At 42.1% G+C, this 23,962-nt stretch overlaps 1 protein-coding gene across 7 annotated transcripts in view; it reads left to right on the top strand.

The window, feature by feature from the left end:
• The window catches only part of LOC125453068 (protein furry homolog), a 301,124-nt gene that overhangs the window by 104,220 nt on the left and 172,942 nt on the right, over positions 1–23,962 (top strand). For all 7 annotated transcript variants that reach the window (XR_009445855.1, XR_009445856.1, XM_059646706.1 and 4 more), the window contains exons 12-16: positions 3,464–3,567; positions 14,060–14,168; positions 18,215–18,301; positions 18,839–19,010; positions 21,192–21,324. Coding sequence is in view for 5 of the 7 variants with exons in the window: in XM_059646706.1 (XP_059502689.1) it covers positions 3,464–3,567; positions 14,060–14,168; positions 18,215–18,301; positions 18,839–19,010; positions 21,192–21,324 (605 nt within the window). In the remaining 2 variants the exon portion in view is untranslated. The remainder of the gene's footprint in view (positions 1–3,463; positions 3,568–14,059; positions 14,169–18,214; positions 18,302–18,838; positions 19,011–21,191; positions 21,325–23,962) is intronic.

The following is a 23,962-nucleotide window of genomic DNA, read 5'->3' on the forward strand; positions in this document are numbered from 1 at the left end:
CAGGCTCCAAGATGACTTTCCACATCAAGCAGATGTTCACCTGCACATCCGCCAATGTGGCATACTGCAACCACTGTACACGGTGTGGCTACCTCTACATTGGGGAAACCAAGCGGAGGCTTGGGGACCGCTTTGCAGAACACCTACCCTTGGTTCGGAGTAAACAACTGCACCTCCCAGTCGTGAACCATTTCAACTCCCCCTCCCATTCCTTGGACGACATGCCCATCCTGTGCCTCCTCCAGTGCCAGAATGATGCCACCCATAGGTTGCAGGAACAGCAACTCCTGTTCCGCTTGGGAACCTTGCAGCCCAATGGTATCAATGTGGATTTCACCAGCTTCAAAATCTCCCCTCCCCCCCACTGCATCTCCAAACCAGCCCAGCTCATCCCCGCCTGCCTAACCTGTTCTTCCTCTCAGCTATCCCCTCCTCCCACCTCAAGCCGCACCTCCATTTCCCACCTACTAAGCTTATCCCGCCCCCTTGACCTGTCCGTCCTCCCCGGGCTGACCTGTCCGTCCTCCCCGGGCTGACCTATCCCCTCCCTACCTCCCCACCCATACTCTCCTCTCCACGTATCTTCTCCTCTGTCTATCTTCAGCCAACCTCCCCCCTCTCCCTACTTATTTCAGAATCCTCTCCCCATCCCCCTTTTCTGATGAAGGATCTAGGCCCGAAACATCAGCTTTTGTGCTCCTAAGATGCTGCTTGGTCCGCTGTGTTCATCCAGCCCCACACTTTGTTATCCTGGATCCTCCAGCATCTGCAGTTCGCATTATCTCAGATCATTCATTAATCCTGTCTAAACACATCACCAGGGTCAAAAACAACCTGATCCTTGCTTGGTTCTCTGAACTCATCCTGAAGGCTACCTTTGCCAAATTGTTTTGTCCAAAATATATATAGATTAAACAACAATTAAGTACTGCAGTATCTATTTAATATGCTCCCCATTATTTCCTGATTCACACGTTGAACTTCAGTCTCGCTATCTTTAGGGGGCAATAAACTATTTACACCCACTCTGAGTTCTTTCCTTTGCTGTTTCTTAGTTCACCAAATTCATTCTACATCTTGAACTTCTGAGGCAAGATCACTGTTATGTTGGTCTCATCTTTTGTTGACAGTACAAACCTGGTTCCATTTTTCTTTCTTCATATGCTTCCAAAATGTCAAGTACCTTAATATTCCATTTTCAGTCTCGGTTAGCTTGCAGCCACCTTCCAGTAATGGCTACCAGTTTTTTGTTTTTATTTGTTCCATCAGTCTGTGTATGTTGTTTATAAATGCTGTGTACATTTGGATAAAGAACTTTTTTTAACCATTTTGCCCTTCACTGATTCTGTTTATATTGCACTTTTGTGTTTTTACAATCCGTCTTTTCCTGTCAGACTCTGATTATCATAACTTGTAAGATTACCCTGCATTATTGTCTTGTCCTGTTGCTTTCATTTTTAAAATTCCCACTCACCTAAACCCTCCCCATAATCAATCCCAGTGTAGTTCACTTAAAAGTGCTCAGTGTTGCAGCTTCCTTCTCCCCATTACTGGTGCTAATGCCTCATAAATTGAAATCCGTTCCTTTCACTTCAATCTTTTGAGACAGGCATTCAATACTCTGATTTAATTTAACCTTGGCCCTAGGTAGAGATCACCTAGGCAGAGATTTATTATAAATGCCCTGTTTTTTAATTTACTCCACCTTAGTTGTTCGTACACCCCTAGCCAAACCTCTTCCCTAGGCCTGTCTATGGAGTTAGTAGCCACGTGGACCACAACAACTAGACCCTTTTCCTCCCATTCCAGGTTTTTCCATGCCCGCATGGAAATGTCCTGAACTCTGACAATGAACAAGCAACACTGTCTTCAGGACTCTCACTCTCAACTACCAAGAACAGTATACCCTAACTAACTATACAATCCATATTTGGGGATAATAGGAACTGCAGATGCTGGAGAATCCGTGATAACAAAGTGTGGAGCTGAATGAATACAGCAGGCCAAGCAGCATCTTAGGAGCATAAAAGTTGACGTTTCAGATCTAGATATTTTCTGTGTTTTTTTTTTCTCTCCCAAATTGAACGGATCTGTGTTTTATTCTGCTGTAATCAGTTTGCTCATCTTTTCTGTCCCAATACTCATTTACAAGGATGTAGGAACCTTAGATCTGTTAAACAAAATGCAAAGGGTGATACTTTTCCAGTGTTACATTCTGAGTCCCTGTATCTGCCTCACATGCAGGTAACTTACTCCCTCCCTAACACATTGCAGTGTCCAAAACTTGGATTCATCTTACTAACTTGGAGCCAAAGTTCCTCAAGCTGCAGCAATTATTGCAGATGTGGTTGCTGTGGTTACAGTGGTGTTCACCAGATCCCATGTGCACCAGCTGGAGCGCATCTCCAGCCCTGTCATCTCTATTTTGTTTTATTTAACTAATTAGATTTTCAGGTTCTGAAATTCTGCTCAATGATTGATTGTAGTTATGTTAAGTAGTTTGACTAATTAAGCTTCAACTTTAATACAGTGCTTTTGTCTCCCCAGTTGTACTTTAATTTCAAGGAAAATTATGTAAACCTCATCAACTTGTCATCTATCATTTCATCTAATTAGTGCTAGCGTCTCTCATTCCCTCTCATGGACTGCTGTTTGTTTTATAAAAGACAGATCAGCAACCACTATGACAAATTCCCTTGTTAAGCATCCTGTCAAAGTCAAAATCCGGTAAACCAATCTCCGTGCTACTTATGCTACACACTCTTTCTCATGCAGAGTCCAGTTGGAGATGCTTGTCATTGGTTGGCTTAGATTCTCCTGCAAACTTGGAGCAGTTAATTAGATTTGGTTGAGTTTAGCGGGATGTCAGCTTGCCATCCATACAATGCTGTTTGTATGATCCTAGAGCTCAATATTTTCACCCACTTTACATACTATTGTGTCAGATAATCAATTAGCAGTAACCAAGGGGCAAAAAAGCAAATGCAAGTATCAAAAAAGTGCTTATACAATTCATCGTTAACAATATTTAATGCATGACAACCTGATTGCTTGAGATGTGGGTGTTGCTGACTGGGCCAGCATTTATTGTCCGTTCCAAATTCCCCTGGAGAATGTGGTGATAAGCTATCTTCATGAACTGCAGTAGTGGACAGGTGTAGAGAAATCTACTCTTATCACATATGATAGGGAATTCCAGGATTTTGGCATAGTGACAATGTGGGACCAACAGTATAGTTACAAGTCAGGATGATGTGTGCCTTGGAAGGAAACTTGCACTTGGTTGTGTTCCCATGCATCTGTCATTGATAGTCTTCTCACTCACGGATAAATTGCCCATTCAACATAGTGCTCAGCCATAAACACAAGTAACTGAACAAACATTTTTCAGATTGAGCATTTTTGATAAAGCTAAAACATTGATAAACAACTTAATGAATTTATTAATCTTTTTTCTTTGCAGAATAAAGATCCTAAGATGGCTCGCGTTGCACTCGAATCGCTATACAGACTGTTGTGGGTCTACATGATAAGGATCAAATGTGAAAGCAATAATGTGACACAGAGGTAATAGACATATTAGGAATCATGATCTGCATGCCAGATTTTAAAGACTTTGGGCATATTTTTCTTGATCTAAGATTTTAACCACACCTGTTTCTAGGAGTGCTCAACGCCCAATGCCCAGCACTCTTTAATTTTATCCCTATTGACTTCACTGTTTTCAAATGGCAGTCTATGATAGAACCAGGGCTTTTTTCTGCCAGATTTAACTAAACGTGGTCATCAGTAAGGAAAATTTTAACATAGAACACTGAAAGATGATTTATGCGTATTTTTTGCTGACAAGCAAAAGAAAACTTAAGGACTGTGGTGAGATCATTAATGACTTTCTGTAACATGCCATTGCTGTGTAATTAGTTTCAAATACACATGTTATGAACTAAATTTAAATAAGTTAAATGATGGGAAAGATTTGAAGTATTATCCTAGCCGACAAAGAAGTAAATATTGAAAATGGTTGTATGTTCTGTCATGATTATAATCAGCTATTGGTAAGTGTATTACAGTGGAGAAGAATCAGAAAGAAAGACCATGCAGCGCTCAAGGAATTCTGTAACTTATGGAAGCCATCCCTTTAGCAACAGGTCTATTATTAAATCACTAGCTACACATGTAATTGAGATCATTAGTGCATGAAAAGGCTGAAGATCGACAAAGAGGCTGTGTTTGAGGTGGATCAACTATGCTATGAGTTCCCTCTAGGTCAGTCAAAAATCTGCCACTTATTCCTCAGATAAGGCAAGCTCACTGCTATCATATTTATTTATGACATAAAGATCTTTCAGCCACCCACAACAAATAAAAGGTACTAGCTACCGTCCTTTGGGCACCTGTGACAATTTATTTTTGAGGTGCTGTACATCACTGAACCCTTGCATGTAACAAGCAACTTACTAACAAGCAGCAAATTGCATTTGGTTGTGTACGCTGAATGTGTTCGAACACTTGACTAAATAGGACAGGAGTTGTCTACTCAGTCCTTCAAACTTGTCCTTGTATTCAGTCATTAGTTGCTGATCTGAATCTTCATCCACATTGTTTCATATTCTTTAGTACCCTTATGTAACAAATATCTATCACTCTCGTTCAGACATTTCCAATTGACTATCCTGAATAGATTTTTTGGGAAAGAAGCATAGAGACATCAGAGTAGGAGTAGGCTATTCAGCCCTATGAGTCTGCTCCACCATTCAATATGATCATGGCTGACCCTGCATCCCAATGCCATATTTCCGCTTTCTATGCATAGCCCCTGATGCTTTAAATATCTAAAAATATATTTATCTCCTTGAATATATAGTGACTTGGCCTCCACACCCTTCTGTGGCATTGAATTCCACTAGTCCGCTACCCTTTTCAATGAATTTTCTTCATATCAGTCCTCAATGGCCTATCCCATATCCTGAGGTGCTATCATCTGGTTCTAGACTGCCTGACCAAGGAAAAACATCCTCACTGCATGTAGTCTGTCCAACTCATTTAGAATTTTATGTTTCAATCAGATTCCGTCTCAATCCTTCAAAATCTAGTGAATACAGGGTCAGTTGAATCAACCTGACTTTGTAGGTCAGTCGTGCTATCTCTGGTATAACCCTCATGAACCTCTGCTACTCTGCCTCTATGGCAAGTGTATCCTTTCTTAGGTTGGGAGGCTAAACTGCATGCAATATTCCAGGTGTGATCTTACCAAGAGCGTGTAACAGTAAGACATCCCTACTTCTGAATTCAAGTAGCATTCCGGATATTCTCAACTGCATTACTGCACATACTAGTAGGTAACAATGTTTACAGTTTTAATAATTTCCAACTCACAAGTAACTGGAATATTATTTTCTTGCACGAAATGAGTTTCATCGATGAGTGTCATAGATATTCATTATGTGATTTACTAGTTTGTCTCTGTTGCAGCTTGTGCAGGACCATTATGTTGTAAAAGGCTAATTCTTACATTGCCTCTCCCTGTAAAGCATTTATAATGTATTTTGTATAATTGTACAATTCCATTTCTACTCCTTCAATTGCTGCATACTTGGTAATATTTGTGTGCCAATTCAGTGGTTTTTTTTTTTGCTTGTACTTAAAACAACGGATGCTTTCCTTTATTCTTATATTCATATGGTACTATAGTCTTACAGAGCAGAATCTTTTGCTCTCGAACTACAAAGTTGACAGTGATCATGGAAGTGGGTAATACTTCCTCATGGGGTTGGGTCTGTTTTTATGCATGCATGAGGAGCACATTTGAAGGGTGGACAGTCTTTGTTCCAGCTGTTACCTTATGGCATCACAGGTCTTGGCAACACGTTTAAAGGATATTCAAACAGACATTCATTCCCTGTAAGCCAGGACCATTACTTGGAACTGAGTGGGCACCTGCAGCTAAACCTTCTGGCCCTTCCACCCTTGCTCAGCCAGCCTGCTTCCCTTCCCAAGACAGATTTCAACCCTCATCCAGCTAAAGTTCAAAGAGTCCACTTGCAAATTTTTGTCCTGTTGTCTGAAACCGTACTTTGGCCTCTCATGCAGGTAAGTTCTGCTCAGGTTCATTCCTCCTGCCAGGAATAGCGCAAGATTCTGCATAGGTGTCTCCTTTTTAGGTAATTTCTTATTGACTGGCTTGACCTTTCTTCCAAGTCATTAGTGCTACACAAATTAATCTAATGTGTTGTGCTGTTGACTGGGAACTTTGTGCACTAGCAGTTAAAACCAAAAATTCTTGATACAGTATTTTCCTAGCCTCATTGTTGACAGACAGTTCACACTTAATGGGGTAGAAAAGTCAGGAAAATCAATGTGATTTTGGCTTCTTCCTATGTTAACTAGGGTGACTTACAAGTGCAGCAGGAACTCTCTGTGGATCTGCCAGGAAGCTACATCGGGTAGTTTGAAATGTAATTCAGAGCCTTTTAACTATGAGGAGCAACTTTAACAGGAAGGAGTAGCAGCCAAATTTTCTCTAGCCAAATACAGCTCAAGGAGATCCCCAGAAATGCATCATGAAGAAACTGATACCCTCAACACCAGATATATTTCAAGCTTCAATTCCGTTCAGTTCTCTGAACATCTGTGCCTTCAAAATCTCCAGTTTTCATGGCAGTTGATTACACTCTCTATAGTTTATAGGAAAAAAATGTCCAACCATATGGAAAGGTGGCCGTTCATTGCCCTTGTGTGTAAGTGTGACTCTGGCTGTCAATGATGGCACCCTTCCAGGGCTCAGCTGCTGAGATATCACAATGCACCGTCCACACTTGCTTCAGTTGATCATTGATGTCGTGTTTGCAAAGGTTTCCCACTCATTAATTTTGAGATGAAACACTGTTGACTTTGTCTCATTCTCAGGCCTTCCACTTAGGAGTACCACCACCTACAAGTTCCTATCCAAGCCATTCGCCATCCTGACTTGGAAATATGTCACCATTCCTTTTACTGTTGCCAGGTCAAATTCCTGAAACACACTCCCTAACCGCACAGTGCATGTACCTACATCAAATGGACTGTAGCAGTTCAAGAAAGCAGCTCAACACCATCCTCTCAAGGACTGCTCTCTGATGAAGGGTCCAGGCCCGAAACGTCAGCTTTTGTGCTCCTGAGATGCTGCTTGGCCTGCTGTGTTCATCCAGCCTCACATTTTATTATCTTCTCTCAAGGACTGTGCTGTTTGAGTATTAGACCATTAATATTCTGGAGCTAATGGAACAATGCAACCCAGAATGTCAGAGCTATACCATCCCTTCCACTTGCAGCCTGCCATGGGCAGGAATAAGGAGCCTAGCAAGCCTGTGGTCAGAGTCAGCATAGCACAGGGTGTCGTCCCATCCAACATCCAGGTTGTGCAATTGCCCAAAGAAACCAGACAATTCAGCAAGGGTTACATCTAAAGAGACAAGATGAAAAAATGGGAAAAACCTATTATGAATAAAAAAGTACAGAAAAGGTCTATCACCCCACGTGTATCTCAGGACCGCAATCCTGACGTCCATACCACCCTTCCCAGTTGTTCTCAAAACTGCCTTCTGGTGGTGTCAGGAGATGAGACTGCCTAAAGCCTAGGCTAGCCTTTCAGGCCTGCCTGAAGTACACCAGATTGGCAAGTGTGCCTGAACTCAAGGCCTGGGACTAGAAACTTTGGAGCTACAATCTCACCCTAGTTCTTATCAGCTTCAGGACTACAATCCCTACCAGCCCTTTTCCTTAAGTTCAGCGTTACAATCATCTTCGAGCTCCCAAATTCAATCTGTCAACCTTCCCAGACCCAATTGGTTTCCTAGCATCACTTAACATCTTGCCTTCTGTGGCCTATGTCCTGTGGATTTTGAAGATGTGAAGGGCTCACCAAAGAATACCGCACCAGCATCAGTACATTGTTAGATTTGGCCATGCAGCAGAATGTATCATGTGCATCTATATCAGAGTCGGGGAAGTGGCAGCAGGGGGATAAGGAATCACTGAGAAGACCCCTCATTGTCAACATCTTTTTTTCTTTATCTTCCCTGTCAGGGTGACCTACACTTCCTGGCTTATGTGAGCACTTGACTGTATTTGTGTGTTTCATTTAACCAGCAAGATAAAACTTTGGTTGATACTTTGTGAAATAACACATGGAATGCCCAGGCCATTGTTATGGGCCTCATACTCCTAGTGGCCTGTCATATATGACTCTGAGGTGTGTCACTCTTTCAAGGTCCATGGCTTCAAAAAGCTTACATTAGAGATGGGCACCTGCAGAATGCCTTGGAAAGCCCTGACAGATGCACATACATTCCTCAGTGCTGCTCCACAAGTACCCATTTAGTATATGACTTACAGAACTCATCATCTGTGTCTAGCTGAACAAGGCTTGAAGTTTCCTGCACCCTTGAGTATGGATTTTTACTGCGATCTCTGTCTCTAGCAACTAGCTGCTTCTCACTCTGTGCCTCTCAGTCTATCTCGGATGGTGGACACATTGAAGTGTGCAAACGAGTGATGTGTATGTGTCATGTTAACAGTGTGTTGTAGAGTGCTAGTCCATCTCTGAGATCTCCATGGCCGCCACCACCTAACGGTGTCATCTTTGACGGTGTACGTATGGGAAATGAAAGACATGTGTAAGTGCTTAATTTAGGAGGAATAGGGTTAACATAGTTTGTATTTTAACATTTGATGTGTTGATGGCATTGATTCAACATGAGCAATGATTGAGTGCCAGATTATTCTGTTTTTAGTTGTCACCAATCTTTATATGTTTTAATCAGCGAGTTTGAAGGTGAGGGTGAGGGGCATATAAAGTCCAGCTGGCAGCATCATGTTACCTACCTGTCCGCACCACAGTTTTATCAATAGTGGAGTTTGCACTGAGCAATCCACTAAACTCATGCCCACCCAAGTCCTGCCAAAACCAAGATTTAAGCAGTGGTGGGAAAGCCTGGACCTATCAGAGGGCCTCCCCTAAGTTGTCAGCCTACCCGGTTTTTCTGTTAAATCCTGATCCCGCAGTGTACCCTTCAGTGGGCCTAATGAGACCCACAAACACTAGCCAAGACCCTTAATCCAGCTCTGACTGTGACTTCAAACTATGAATGCCATGCTAACAGTGGCCATTGTTTCTGGTGGCTCAAAGCTTTTGATTTGCTGCAAGTTCTCCAAAATGGCCTTCCTGAGGAAGGGAAATGTTCTTTCAATCCTACTAATGGCCCATTGACCATTAAGTGCCTGAAAGGCAGCCATTCTTCTTACAGATGTGAACCCCTACATTTTAGCAAGAGGTGCAAACCGTTGTATTCCAGAAAACCATGCCCCAAGCCTGTGGCCATCTCTCTGTCTCTGGGCCTTTACTGCTGTCATCATGCCAACCTCCAGGATTCCTTACGTATAAATGCCAGTTCCAACCCAGTTCTCTGCCTCCTCTTGGAATTGAGTTCTCTTTTTCTGGAATGAGAATGAACAGTGAGTTAAGATTGTGAGAAGCTAAATGATTTGTGAGGATGGAAGAGAGAAATAAAGAACATAGAACGTAGAACATTACAGCACAGTACAGGCTCTTCAGCCCTTGATGTTGTGCCGACCTGTCATACCGATCTCAAGCCCATCTAACCTACGCTATTCCATGTACGTCCATATGCTTATCCAATGATGACTTAAATATACCTAAAGTTGGCGAATCTACTACCATTGCAGGCAAAGCGTTCCATTCCCTTACTACTCTCTGAGTAAAGAAACTACCTCTGCCATCTGTCCTATATCTTCCACCCCTCAATTTAAAGCTATGCCCCCTCATGCTCGCCGTCACCATCCTAGGAAAAAGGCTCTCCCTATCCACCCTATCTAACCCTCTGATTATATGTTTCAATTAAGTCACACCTCAACCTTCTTCTCTCTAACGAAAACAGCCTCAAGCCCCTCAGCCTTTCCTCGTAAGACCTTCCCTCCATACCAGGCAACATCCTAGTAAATCTCCTCTGTACCCTTTCCAAAGCTTCCACATCCTTCTTATAATGCGGTGCCCAGAACTGTACACAATACTCCAAGTGTGGCCGTACCAGAGTTTTGTACAGCTTCACCATAACCTCTTGGTTCTGGAACTCGATCCCTCTATTAATAAAAGCTAAAACAACTGTATGCCTTCTTAACAGCCCTGTCAACCTGGGTGGCAAATTTCAAGGATCTGTGTACATGGACACCGAGATCTCTCTGCTCATCTACGCTACTAAGAATCTTACCATTAGCCCTGTACTTTGCCTTCTGCTTACTCCTAACAAACTGCATCACCTCACACTTGTCTGCATTAAACTCCATTTGCCACCTCTCAGCCCAGCTCTGCAGCTTATCTATGTCTCTCTGCAACCTACAGCATCCTTCCTCACTATCCACAATTCTACTGACCTTCGTGTCGTCTGCAAATTTACTAACCCATCCTTCTATGCCCTCGTCCAGGTCATTTATAAATATGACAAACAGCAGTGGACCTAACATCGACCCTTGCGGTACACCACTAGTAACTGGTCTCCAGGATGAACATTTCCCATCAACTACCACCCTCTGTCTTCTTTCAGCAAGCCAATTTCCGATCCAAACTGCTATATCTCCCACAATCCCATTCCTCCACATCTTGTATAATTGCCTATTGTGGAGAATCTTATCAAATGCCTTGCTGAAATCCATATACACCACATCAACTGGTTTATTCTCATCTACCTGTTTGGTCACCTTCTCAAAGAACTCAATAAGGTTTGTGAGGCACGGCGTTCCCTTCACAAAACTGTGCTGACTATCCCTAATCAATTTATTCTTTTCTAGATGATTACAAATCCTATCCCTTATAACCTTTTCCAACACTTTACCAACAACTGAGGTAAGGCTTACTGGTCTATAATTACCAGGGTTGTCTCTACTCCCCTGCTTGAACAGGGGAACCACATGCGCTATCCTCCAGTCGCCTGGCACTATTCCTGTAGACAACGACGAGTTAAAGATCAATGCCAAAGGCTCGGCAATCTCGTCCCTGGCTTCCCAGAGGATCCTAGGATAAATCCCGTCCGGCCCAGGGGACTTATCTATCTTCACCCTCTGAAGAATTTCTAATACCTCTTCCTTGTGAACCTCAATCCCACCCAGTCTAGTAGCCTGTATCTCAGTATTCTCCTCGACAACATTGTCGTTTTCTAGAGTGAATACTGTTGAAAAATATTCATTTAGTGCTTCCCCTATCTCATCTGACTCCACACACAACTAACCACTACTATCCTTGACTGGGCCGAATCTTACTTTCGTCATTCTTTTATTCCTTAAATACCTATAGAAAGCCTTAGGGTTTACCCTGATCCTATCCGCCAACAACTTCTCATGTCTGAGGAGGGTGACTGAGGACCATAAGGTACAGATCAGTATATATGATGTCCATTTAGATGGTGATTTGAGGAAGAGGCTGGAAAAAATACACCCTGATTTGAGATACCCTCTGTGCACTTGGAACTGATGTACAAGAAAATTCTGGAGAGGTGAGAGAGTGATGGCCGCTGTTGAGAACTGCACAATACTCCACTTGCTTGACCTCTTGAAACCATTGAACCTTTTCTGGCACTAGTTTCAGGTTCTCAGTATAACACTTTTGTTGCATGCCACTTCACAACTTCAATCCATGTCTGTTTGGTGAACCCTGCCTTTGTGTATAATTTATTCATAGTGGCATCAACTGCCTCATTACACCTATCCACCCTGTCTGATTGATCAGGGGACCTGGAGACGAGTTGCTGATAGATTTGGCAGCATCTTTGGAGGAGAAAACCAGAGTTAACATTTTGGGTCTGGTGACCCTTGCTCAGCACGGATGGTGGCTGGGAAAATATCAGTTTACATTGCAGAAAATAGGGAGGTGAGTGGGATGGGGGCAAACAATAGGATAGAGCTCAAAGAGACAGAAAGACAGTTTGACAGACAAAGGAGTTGCTAACGATCAGGCTGGGAGGGTGAATAGTTGTTAATGGGGACTATTAGTGACTAACAACAGGGAGTGTGTCATGGCAGACTATGTGGTAACAAGGCCTGGTGTGTCGGGTGGATGTCAGGGACATGGGAGAGTTAAGGCCCTAAAATTATTGAACTTAATATTGAGTCTGAAGGGGTGTAGATTCCCCAAGCGGTAAATGATGTGGCTGTTGCGCTGGGCTTCACTGGAACACTGTAGCAAGCCCGGAGACAGAGATGTAGGCCAGGGAGCAAGGTGATGCATTGAAGTGGCAGGCAACAGGTAGTTCAAGGTCTTTTTTGTGAGCAGAACATAGATGTTCTGCGAAGCAGTTGCCAAGTCTACGCTTTGTTGCCCCAGTGTAGAGGAGACCACATTGTGAGCAGCGAATGCAGTAGACTAGATTCTGGGAAGTGCAGGTGAAGTTAATAAAGTGTGAAGCTGGATGAACATAGCAGGTCAAGCAGCATCTCAGGAGCACAAAAGCTTTTGTGCTCCTGAGATGCTGCTTGGCCTGCTGTGTTCATCCAGCTTCACACTTTGTTATCTTGGATTCTCCAGCATCTGCAGTTCCCATTATCTCAGTGCAGGTGAAGTGTTGCTTCACCTGGAAGGTATGTTTGAGCCCTTGGATACTGGGGAGGGAGGAGGTAAATGCGCAGCTGTTGCACCTTCGCTGGATACAGGGGAAGGTGCTGGAGGGCTGTGGGGAGGTATTGTGGGTGAAGGAAGTATGGACCAGGATGTCCCGGAGGGAACGGTCCCTGCGGAATGCAGACAAGGGAGGGGAGGGGAATATGTATCTGGTGGTGGCATCTTGCTTGAGGTGGATCATCAGATGCTATTTTCTGCATATAAACTGATGTTTTCCCTGCCACCATCAGTTCTGAGGAAGGGTCACCAGACCCGAAATGTTAACTCTGTTTTCTCCTCCACAGATGCTGCCAGACCTCCTGAGCTTTTCCAACAACTTTCTCTTTGTTCCTGATTTACAGCATCCGCAGTTCTTCTGGTTTTTATTTACTAATAGGTTTGCTTTGAGGATAAAACAAGCTGTACAAATTAGGCATTGCATTCCAAATTTTGAAATGACCCTTTCTTTGCAGCAGAGACTAATGTCTTAAAATGTTTCCTCAGCCTGTCAGCAGTTTTGTTACCAAAAGGTATACCCGAAGTTTTGGTTAATGTTGTTTGGAGCCAGGGCTCCTTGCTTTCATTGCAAACTCAAGAACACTATGTTCAGTCTTCCCATGATACACTGTGATTTGAGATGACCTCTGTATACTTGGAACTAATGTTTTACACAACTTGCTGCCAAGATCCACTTCTTATCCGGTGCTAAAGTAGTTTCCAGCGATTTGCGGCTAGCAGCAAAATGACACAATGAACTTACCCTCATTTCAGTACACTCGGCCAACAAAGACCATCAATTTAACTGGGAAGCAATGACCATCCTAGCTCAAGCCAAACATGGACGCACACAGGAATTCCTAGAGGCCTGGTTCTCCGCCCGTGATCAATAAACATGTCGTATTAGACCCCAGATACAAACCCTTGCAGAAAGAACCGGAAATGACACAAAACACCTCCACAGACCGGATCGTATATAACACCAGCGGATTAGAACAACATCACTTCATCAGAGGCGGCACTGATGATTTTACTTAGCAATGTGACAAAACTACTGAACAATAACCAGCCAGCTCAGCGAGCAAGACAACAACTTCACCCACAAACCGAGCTACAAATCTTTGCAAGAACCGTAAAGTTTCATTTTTACTGTTTTCAACGGCAAAAATCTCAAATGCTGTTACAACGTCTTTTCCTTTTAAACCTTACAACAGCTGGCTACAAATCATCAAAAATTGCTTGAAATGCGATTACTCGAGGAAGAAAAGTGCTTAATTGATTTGAAGCTGTTTTCATGATCAGCTAATGTTCATTAAAATTGAGCAATTCATTCTCTGTGTGATTACGTGTGCAGTAACATTTTCATCATTTTCCTTCGAGGAGTGTACTTGGTCAGTCATCAATCTCTTTCCATTACAGTCGACTTGGAAGCATTACCACAACACTTTTTCCCAAAGGATCTCGCAGTGTGGTGCCCAGGGATATGCCTCTCAACATTTTTGTGAAAATCATACAGTTCATCGCTCAGGTATGGAAAGCGATCACAATTTGCTCTATCTGTTACGTTGACTTTGTTCTTGCTCAGTAGCAGAGTAAATTTAAATGAAAATAAACAAATTCTGCCAGATCTGCTGAGCTTTTCCAGCAATTTCTGCTTTTGTTTCTGATTGACAGCATCTGCAGTTCTTTCGGTTTTTAAGATTCATTAATAACTTGATAATATTCTAACAACCTTCTTATATAAATGTTTTAACAATTGAAGAGATTCCGAGATCTGTAATCCAGAGTCTTAAAGAGCTGATGGTTACAGGAGGAAAAGTATATATTCCATGTACAAACATAAAAAGAACTTGTTGGAAATCACATGATTGCCTTCTTCAACTTCAATGTAAACAGCTCCCCACGTGCATACAGAATTAGAGGCTGGAATTTTGCATCCCATTGTGCAAACTGGTGTTGGAGGAGGCATAATATTTTGTGGGATGGTGAGGAAATGCTGTATCTGTGGCCTACCCACATTCACTGGACTGTGAGATGGAGATGTTGGGTACTCTAGCAAATTGACCTTCTTAATTGGTCACTTAAAACCCTCCTCCCATCGGTGCTGACATTTTACCACCAGCAGGGTATCCATGCCACTTGGCCAGGCTGATAGGTGTATCTTTGTTACCTGAATGTGGGCTTATGTAGAGGTGGGGTCCTCCTGTTTGAGGACCCCCTGGCATAAGGTCCGTCCCACCCATGCAAAATTATAACCCTACGGGTGTGATCACCGCTCCCAGTCTCCATACCTTGCTGAGTCCTGCCTGACTAGTCCCAATCAGCCTGCTCCACTTTGCTGCTTCTCTAATCTCCAGCATTTTCCTCAGGATGACTGAAGTCACAACCTTAGGTAACTAATTGTTTGACTATAAAATCCGATCATGGATTTCAATGGAGACAGTTTTCTCGCCAGTAAGCAGAGTCTCCACCCATGTATTCAGTTCCTGCCACAGATGTGAAGCACTGTGCATTGATTTTACTAATTAAATGTTGAAAGAGATTTTTTTTTGTTTTGGCTTTATAGCAGTTGCTTTTTTGGACCATGGTTTATAACAATTCCTCCTAAATGATACCATTTAATTTCTGTTCGGTGATTGGTTGGAAAAACAATAACCAAAAGAATCATTATAAACAGACTTAAAATGTTGAAGTATCATTGTAACGCAAAAGAAATTAGTCTGTTTTCCAATATGAACATGGCTTAGATGTGAATGGCATTGATCAGTTCTAAACGAACTGAAAGGGAAGTGTGCTGTTTGCAGCCAGTTTCCCCGAAATAGCTTTGAATGCACATTTGAATAGAACCCCAAAGTATTAAGAGCAGAAAGTTGCACAGGGGTAAAATTGAAAGTAAGGAATCAATTTATTCCACTCCACTCAAAACTGTTAACTATTAATTGGGTTCCCTATGATCCTATTAACCCAAAACTTCAAGATAAAGAGCTGCATTTACACAATAAAATGACAATTGCACCTTTAAGATTGTTGGAGAAAGTTGCATACTTTAAAGAACAAAATGATTGCATTATCTGAAAATTCATTTTCTACAACTGTTTTAGCACATCCACTGTTGAGAGTCACTTGAGATCCATCAGAATGATATTTGCCTAGTATGAGAGCAAATAGTCAGACTTAAAAGTTTCCAGTAGTTTGAGGTTGCCATTTTCCCTTCCCTGAGGTGGTGAGAATAATGTCAACTGTGATAATTTAATCATGTGAGAGCCCAAAAATCATGAAAAGCTATTGCAATTAAGTTCTTCCTCCTGAGAAGGCATCAAAATCTCAAAAGGTGATGAGCAGCCTATTGCATCTTTTTGTTCACCCAACTCCCCATATTAACTTACTCTTCCCAACTATCCTCTGCCAAATCAAGAAATTCACTGCTTCCAAAACCTGACAACAGCAATCAAGTGGGAATCTGTCAAATACGTTACCACACTTTACAAGGAACTACTACAACTGCAGTAGGTGCATTGTGATCAATTGACATGATCATTCCCTGGGCCCTCCAATCACTCAGGTGAGCAACAGCATCGTACCACCTCAAAATATCAGATTACGTGTTTGGCAGTCTGCTCAGGCTGCGGTTTTTCTCTGAGGTAGCATATTAGTAGACAAGGGCAGAGAGTAGCTTCGGGCTCAGAGATTGCACTTCTGCTGACAGGGGCAGGAATCAGTTTCTCGCTTAGAGGGAAAACTTTAACGTAGGAGGAAAGGCAGGCTAGCTTGTATCTGTGACAAGCAGTAAAGAGTAAATGTGAAAGGGCAGGAGCAGTTTGACATGGCATTGCATGGAATGGTGCTGCATCAACATCGCAAGTGGTGATGAGTATAATGGAAATAGGTGCAGCAGTGTTTTGTGAGTGTGCATAACCATACCAGGTGCTGAATGAATAGTAAACATAGAGCAAAAAGGGTTAGTAATTTGAGTCGATGAGGTGGAAGTGACCCTGTGAGTGGAAATGAAGACTAATGGGGCTTTGCTGAGCAACTGACACAGCGGTTCGCTTGGAAGGAAACTGAGCTATCAAATGGTTGATAGTGTGAGATCAGTTGCCCAAAGCATTGACAGATGTGAAGCCATCCAATGTGTTTGTCAACAGACTTTACAATAAAAATGGAAAATTCTGCCCTCAGTTTTTATTTCTGTGTTGTGTGATGTTCATTTATTTATTTTGACTATACTTCCTCTCGCCCTGCTTCATGTAAAGACTCTATTCCATTTCCCAGTTCCTCCATTTCTGTCACATCTGTTCTGATAATGCCAGCTTTAACAAGGGTGCCTCCAGATGTCCATCTTCTTCCTCAACCGTGAATTCCCCAACACTGTGTAGCTGACAAGGCCCTCAGCCGGGATCAACCCATCTCCTGCACTTTGGTTCTCACCTCCCTTGTTCCCTCCCGCAACAATGATAGGGTACCCCGTGTCCTTACCTATCATCTCATCAGCATCCACATCTAGAGGATCATTTGTCACCATTTCCGCCACCTCCAGTGGGATGCCACCACCAGAGACATTCCCTTCCCCTCTCTTGGTAGCTTACCGTAGGGACCGTTTCCTCCAAGACACCCTGGTCCACTCCTCCTTCACTCGCAATATCCTCCCACAGCCCCATGGCATCTTTCCCTACAACTGTAGAAAGTGTACCACCTGCCTGTTTGCTTCCTCCGTCCTGCATATCCAATGGCCAAACACACAGATGAAGCAGCACTTTGACTCAATCTGGTTTATGCATTTGTGTTCACAATGTGGTCTCCCCTACGTGGGTGAAACAAAGCATAGACTGGGTGACCACTTTGCAGAGGACCTACATTCTGTCTGCAGAAAGACCCTGAGCTTGCAGTTGCCTGCCACGTCAACAAGCAGCCTTCTTCCTTGGCCAACATCTCTGTCTCAGGCTTACTGCAGTGCTCCAGGGAAACTCAGCACAAGCTGGAAGAACAGCACCTCATTTTCCGCTTAGGAACTCACAGCCTTCTGGATTCAATATAGAATTCAATAGGTTTCAGCTTGAGCTCTCCCACGTCCTTACCCCAACCCCACACACACCAGGCCGTCTTATCACATAGTATGTAATTACACACAGCTCCCGTTGTTAGCCACTAGCCGTACCTGTTAACGACTATCCACCTTTCTAGCCTGACTGGTATCCACTCCTTTGTCTATACAACTGTTCCTCTCTCTTTGGGCTCTATCTCTTTCTATTGTTTACTCCTATCTCCTCTATCAACCCCACCCCCCCCTCCCAAATCTGCTGCATAAAAACCAACATTTCCTAGCTACCTTCAGTTCTGAGGAAGGATCACTGAAACGTTAACCCTGATTTCTCTCCACAGATGCTGCCACACCAACTGAGTTTTTCGAGCAGTTTCTGTTTTTGTTTCTGATTTCCAGTATTCAGAGTTATTTTGGGTTTTTTTACACATATTCAAGTTTTCTTTGTAAATTTTGACATTTTCAGTGTTTCTGTACAAAGTTGCCGAATGTGTTTGATGTGATAGTAATTTTAAGAAATATTTTTCACTTATTAGGAGCGGTTAGATTTTGCTATGAAGGAAATCATATTTGACCTTCTTAGTGTTGGAAAGTCACCAAAGACCTTCAGTCTGAATCCTGAGGTATTTATTGATTCCTTCCAAAACATGCTTTTCTTTAAGATTCTTTCTTTTTGAGATAATTGTATTTATATAGAAAAAGTTCTTTTTAACCAGTAATTTTAAACTTGCTATCAAAAAATAAATATTTCATTTAAAATATACAGTTCTCTCTAAATTAATGAATGGTGCTGTTTACCAGTTTTCTACCAATGAAAGAAGCTAAAAACTTATTGAATCTAATTGAGACTGTGACATTATCAAACCCTTGTTTCCATGATCAGTTGTAGCAGCAGCAACTATCTTCTATGGGTTTATTGCTAAATCTTGTGCAAAAATGTGTTTACTGTTTAAATTATGGCTAAACTGTTTTGAAAACAAGAAAATCATTCATATAAAATAGATCATGACGTTTTGATTTAATAGCCAAATAAGAGGATTGTCATATAGAGGTATAGTAATGAGTGTAATTTTTACCCTAACCTGGATAAATTAAGGAAGTTCATCATTTCATGCCAAAATACTGACTGTGTACTTCTGCAATATTTCAATACTTAACAGAGAATGAACATTGGTTTGAGAGCTTTCCTTGTGGTTGCTGACAACTTGCAACAGAAGGATGGGGAGCCTCCAATGCCTAACACAGGAGCTGTACTCCCTTCTGGAAACACACTTAGAGTGAAGAAGACTTATTTGAGTAAAACCTTGACTGAAGAAGAAGCAAAAATGATAGGTCAGTCTTAAGTTGTTAATATAAACTTCTCTTTTACTTTGATAGGATAGAATTCCATGAGTTACAGCAGGAAATTAAGGGAACCATGCTGAAATTTTAAAATAACATTCTACTTCTTGCATTCTGAAATATTTTACACATATAGACAGCAGCCATTATAAAGTTGTGTTTGGGTGTACAACTGGAGAAAATCAGAAGCATGAGAAATAACTGAGCACCAAATGACGTTGGAAAGGGATATTGATAGTATCTGATCTGAGAAAAGATATAGCAAATGGAAATCAGTGTCAGCAAATCTAAGATTTAGTTTAAAAAGTAGATGTTAAAAGTTGACATTTAATTGTGAATCTGTTTTGAAATTACTAAAGCCACAATTAAATAGGAGATGGAATTTAATCTGAGATGCATTCCCAAGTGGGGCAGAAGGGACCAGTCAACCTCAAATATATGGCAGTGATCAATTCGAGGAAGACAAAGACAAAGAATTGCAGTTTCTGCTTTTGTTTCAGAGTGCTCGACAAATACAGTAGGTCTGGGAGAGCAAACATTTTGAGCCCAGCGACCCTTTGTCAGAACTGAAAGTAGCTGGGGAAGTGTAGAATTTATACTGAAGATGGGTTGGGGTTGGGAAGGTGGGAAGAGAATAGAGTACATGGAGATAGTCCCCCAGAGAGAGAGACAAGTGACAGACAATTGCAGATGATAAACCGAGAGTGATAATAGCTAGGCAGGATGCAAATGAGAAGAATAAATGTTTGAAGATGGGTTGGCTATGTTGGAAGCAGCCCAAACAGGACAAGACCTAGGGGTGTGAGGGAAGGAAACAAAGAAGGGAGTGATATTCCCAGTAAATTTCACACTTATTGTGCAGATGTGGGATCTGTGCTGTAGCAACAATGTTGAAATAACAGTGAGAATACACTACAAGTTCATTAGCAAGCTGGCTAACAAACACAAATAGAAAATTTAAGGATTTGAGCTGTTTCCATCGAAATGCAGGAGACTATTTATTTGGTAGTAGCGTTTAAAATAACATAGGAAAAAGAAACAGATTAGAACCTACATTTATTGCACTCCAAATTACTATGATTCCAGCAACCACTCAACAATGTGGTGAGAAAACAAAGAACTGGAGAAATTTTGTCCTTCTGCTTTGCGGTCATAACTTGGGCAAGCCAGCCCCAGTCCTCCAGCCAGTCTGCTTGCAATCAATTTTAGCTAGTCCCAAGGACTGTGGACAATGAGGAAGCAGGTCAAAGGGCAGGCCAACAAGTCAACACAATTGCTTTATAGACTCAAAGAAAGTTCTGATTTTTTTCTAATAAATGGAGACTAAGTTGTGAAAGACTTTAGGGCAACTTTTTGTGTGGGGGCCTGTGTGGAGGGTATCAAGATAACACCACATCATAGTAAATTGTACTAAACTTGAAAGACTACTGGTTAAACCTTTACAAGCCTCATTTAGTCTTAACAAATTGAAGAGTTCAGATGTGAAACGAGCCAAACATTGAAATGGGACCTGGACTCTCAATCACAACAATTTAGCAATGGCACAATTGAGCAGATTAAATGCCATTGTTGAGGCCATTTCATGCATGAGAAACAGGGTTCACTAGTATTGAATTTAAGCTCTCGGTTTCCAGTGATTTAGGTGATTAATGCAAATGAACATAGATTAAGTATTGATGGAAATTGAGGGTAGGGAGCAGCAGGAATTTATTTTAGTAAGAATGTTGATGAACAGTAAAATTTTTTTAAAAATTATACCAAACTTAATATAGGAAGACTAGCAAACTCTCCTGAAAGACTCAGAAGCTAAGAGGAACAGACATCTGAACCTGTGAGCTAGTATGTCATCCTGAAACTGGGTGGGAGATTGCACTGGATGTTACATCAAGACCACTGAACAGTGCCAAATCAGCAACAATTCCATCATCTTTCTTTTCAGTTGCGTCTGGGTGAACCAGATTGTTGACAACACCAGAAAACCATTTGTCTCTGACAGATAGAAGCTGATTGTAGTAAAATAAAATATTCTTGATTTTATTAGTATAATGGCGTAATAATTTTATTAGTATAATGGTGGTACTGCAGGTTGCAAGGAAATTCAGGGTCAGTGCTCTAGGTTAGCAAAGCCAGTCACAACTATTCTAAAGTTAGATTTTGCCCTTAACTCCACAGGAATATCTTTGTACTATCCACAACTAAGAAAAGCCCTAGATAGCATCTTAAGGCACCTTGACAAAGAAGTTGGACGCTGTATGATGTTGACCAATACACAAATATTGAACAAAGAGCCTGAAGACATGATCACGTAAGCATGCAAATAATTAATGCAGCATTCAGTTTTGAATTGATGTGAAAGCACGGAGCTGTTTTATGCAGCTATGTACATCAGTTCCAAACCTTTCAGAATGGCAATATGCTAATAGTGCTCAATTATTATGGCCAAGTTATTTGTATAAATATTGTTAGGCCCACGTTTTTGCTTCTGAGTCAGGAAAGTTCCCAATTTCACAAACCCCATTTGGGAGAGAGCACCTGATTTCTAATTTTGGTTCTAGGATTCAGAGCTGAGAGGATTGTTACGTTAACAAGATGCAGGCCCACAATGCTGGAAATATATGGAGGCAGTCGTAATGGATACTCAGTGCAGAAGCCTGGATGTTTGAAAGGCTGGCCTCAGTGATCTGGGACATTGCTCCAGTTTATGTAAAATAAAACAGCCTTCTCATCCTCACCATTGTGCACACATTGCATAACCTATTCATGTCAAACCATGCCACCATGCCAACTGCTTCCATAGCCCACATGCCAAATTAACGCCCATGGCACTTATTAACCATTATACCAACTTATGTCCCTCCATGCACCCTACATGGCCCTTTAAAGACCCGAAGCAAATTTGGTACAAACTCATGGCAACCCATATCTTCAATCCACTTCTCTTTGTTCTTATCCTTTCCAGGCCAATTCAGCCAGTATGACAATATGGCAGACAAAAGACTCAGGACGCAGTGAAATAAAACAAAGCACTAATTGTCTACTGATGAATTCACTATTTAGAGATTGGAGACTAGAAATCCCACAGCAAGTAAATTACCTTCTGACTACCCAAAGCCTGTCCACTGTCAACAAGGCTCAAATCAGGAATTTGATGGAACACTCCCATTTGCCTGGTTGAAATTCCATCAACACTAAAGAACATTGAGATACAGGACAAAGCAGACTTGATTGGCACCATATCTTTAAATATTCATCCCTACCTCCCCCACCACCAATGTTTAATTGCAGCAGTGTGTACCAGTTGAAGGCAACTGCATTTTTACATGAGCAGTTCATGAATTACAGATTTGTAAACCTGCCTGTTCTTCCACCAGAAAAAATGGTGGATGCAAAGTTTGAAGCAGGACATTGGGAATCTGGGCCTCAGTGCCATTTTCGTGAAGCTCTAGCATTGCAAAAATTTAGGCCACAGTTCTAGGTGCAGAATAGAAAGTTTTGAAAGGTATGTGCCTGTCCTTTGAATGGAAAACAGCATGACATGGAAGTTTAACAGGATATAGCATGTTAAAGGGAAGTGGCAAGGTGCGCACTTCAATGCTATCGTCAGTGCCAGCGCAATGCATTTGAACATTGAATTGAATGATTTATTATCACTTGCATTTCACGGTGAATAATAAAATAAAATACAGTGAAGAGCTTCAACTGTCACCACAATCTGGCATCATTTTGGGAAGTTTAAGAGAATAACTAAAAAGATATAACTGAAAGAGAGTCGATCTTTGTTCTGCTGCCTTCCCCATGAGCCCTGAGCCCTGGGCTGGCTCACCAGTGACAGTTGTGCCTCCACCAACATCTCACTGCCACCTGTGCTGGACCCACCAGTGTTGGAGTTGCCACTCTTTACGCATCATCTTTGTTGCAGATCTCACCTCGCAAATGCCACCCCCGATGCTGGGCCCCATGCTGGGCCCATGCTTGCCCCACTACATGAGTCTAGGAGTCCCTGGCTCTGCTGCTGCTGCCTTGATGATGCCAGGAGTCCCTCTTCTGGGCTTACTGCAGCCAGGATTTTGCCACTGCCTTGCAAAGAGTCCCAACATCACCTTGCTGGTGCTGTTTCCAATCGCCAGGAGAAGCCGGGAGAAATTACATTCATTGATTGTGGAACCTGTCAACAGGAATAATATTCTCTTAGAATTATGTCAAAAAACACTGATTTCTTTTTTGAAATTTATAGGACTGAGTATGTAAAAAATGACAGCCCACTAACCTTACCCACCTTCTATGAACATTTAGAAGTAGTTGTGTCTTAAGCTGCAAAAAAACAGACCTTGCTGCAGTGAAAATGGGTTGCATTTGAGCTCATTGGAATTGAGTACAAATGAACCCTCAGGCTATGGCTTCCTTCATAAGTAAATCATAGCACACTTACTTTCCCCTGTTGGTGAATTCAGGACCTGTCTACGTTGTTGGGGGGTGGTGTGATTTTCTGGATCTGGATACCAGCACCAGTTTAGAAAAAGGTGAAGTTCCATGATGCTGGAAAAATCTGAGCCAACATTTCAAATGGGCAGACATTTAGCTGCCAAGGAGAAGTTCGTTCAAGAACATCAAGGTTTAAACCTTGAAAAATGGTGTTGCGTTGCGTACTGACATGATCATGCTCACTTCAGGATTTGTTGGTCTAGTCTGCAGGCCATTGAGCTGCTGGTTACCTTGATCTGCACTCATGTCCAACCTTTACTGTGGCATGGGTACAGCTTATGTAGTTCTACGTTTAGTCACTGCGGAATGTCATGTGTGACAAACATGGGAACGTCAGGTGTTTGGCATCTGAAAGCTCTCTGCCATTAGCCTTTCCTGCCCTCTGGAGGCCAGATCCGTTTTTGTGCACTTTCATCAGGTTTCACCTGCTGATGCCTTCCTCAGTCACACCTCTCCAAGTT

This window comes from Stegostoma tigrinum, chromosome 6, assembly GCF_030684315.1.
Source record: "Stegostoma tigrinum isolate sSteTig4 chromosome 6, sSteTig4.hap1, whole genome shotgun sequence".
Taxonomy (NCBI): domain Eukaryota; kingdom Metazoa; phylum Chordata; class Chondrichthyes; order Orectolobiformes; family Stegostomatidae; genus Stegostoma; species Stegostoma tigrinum.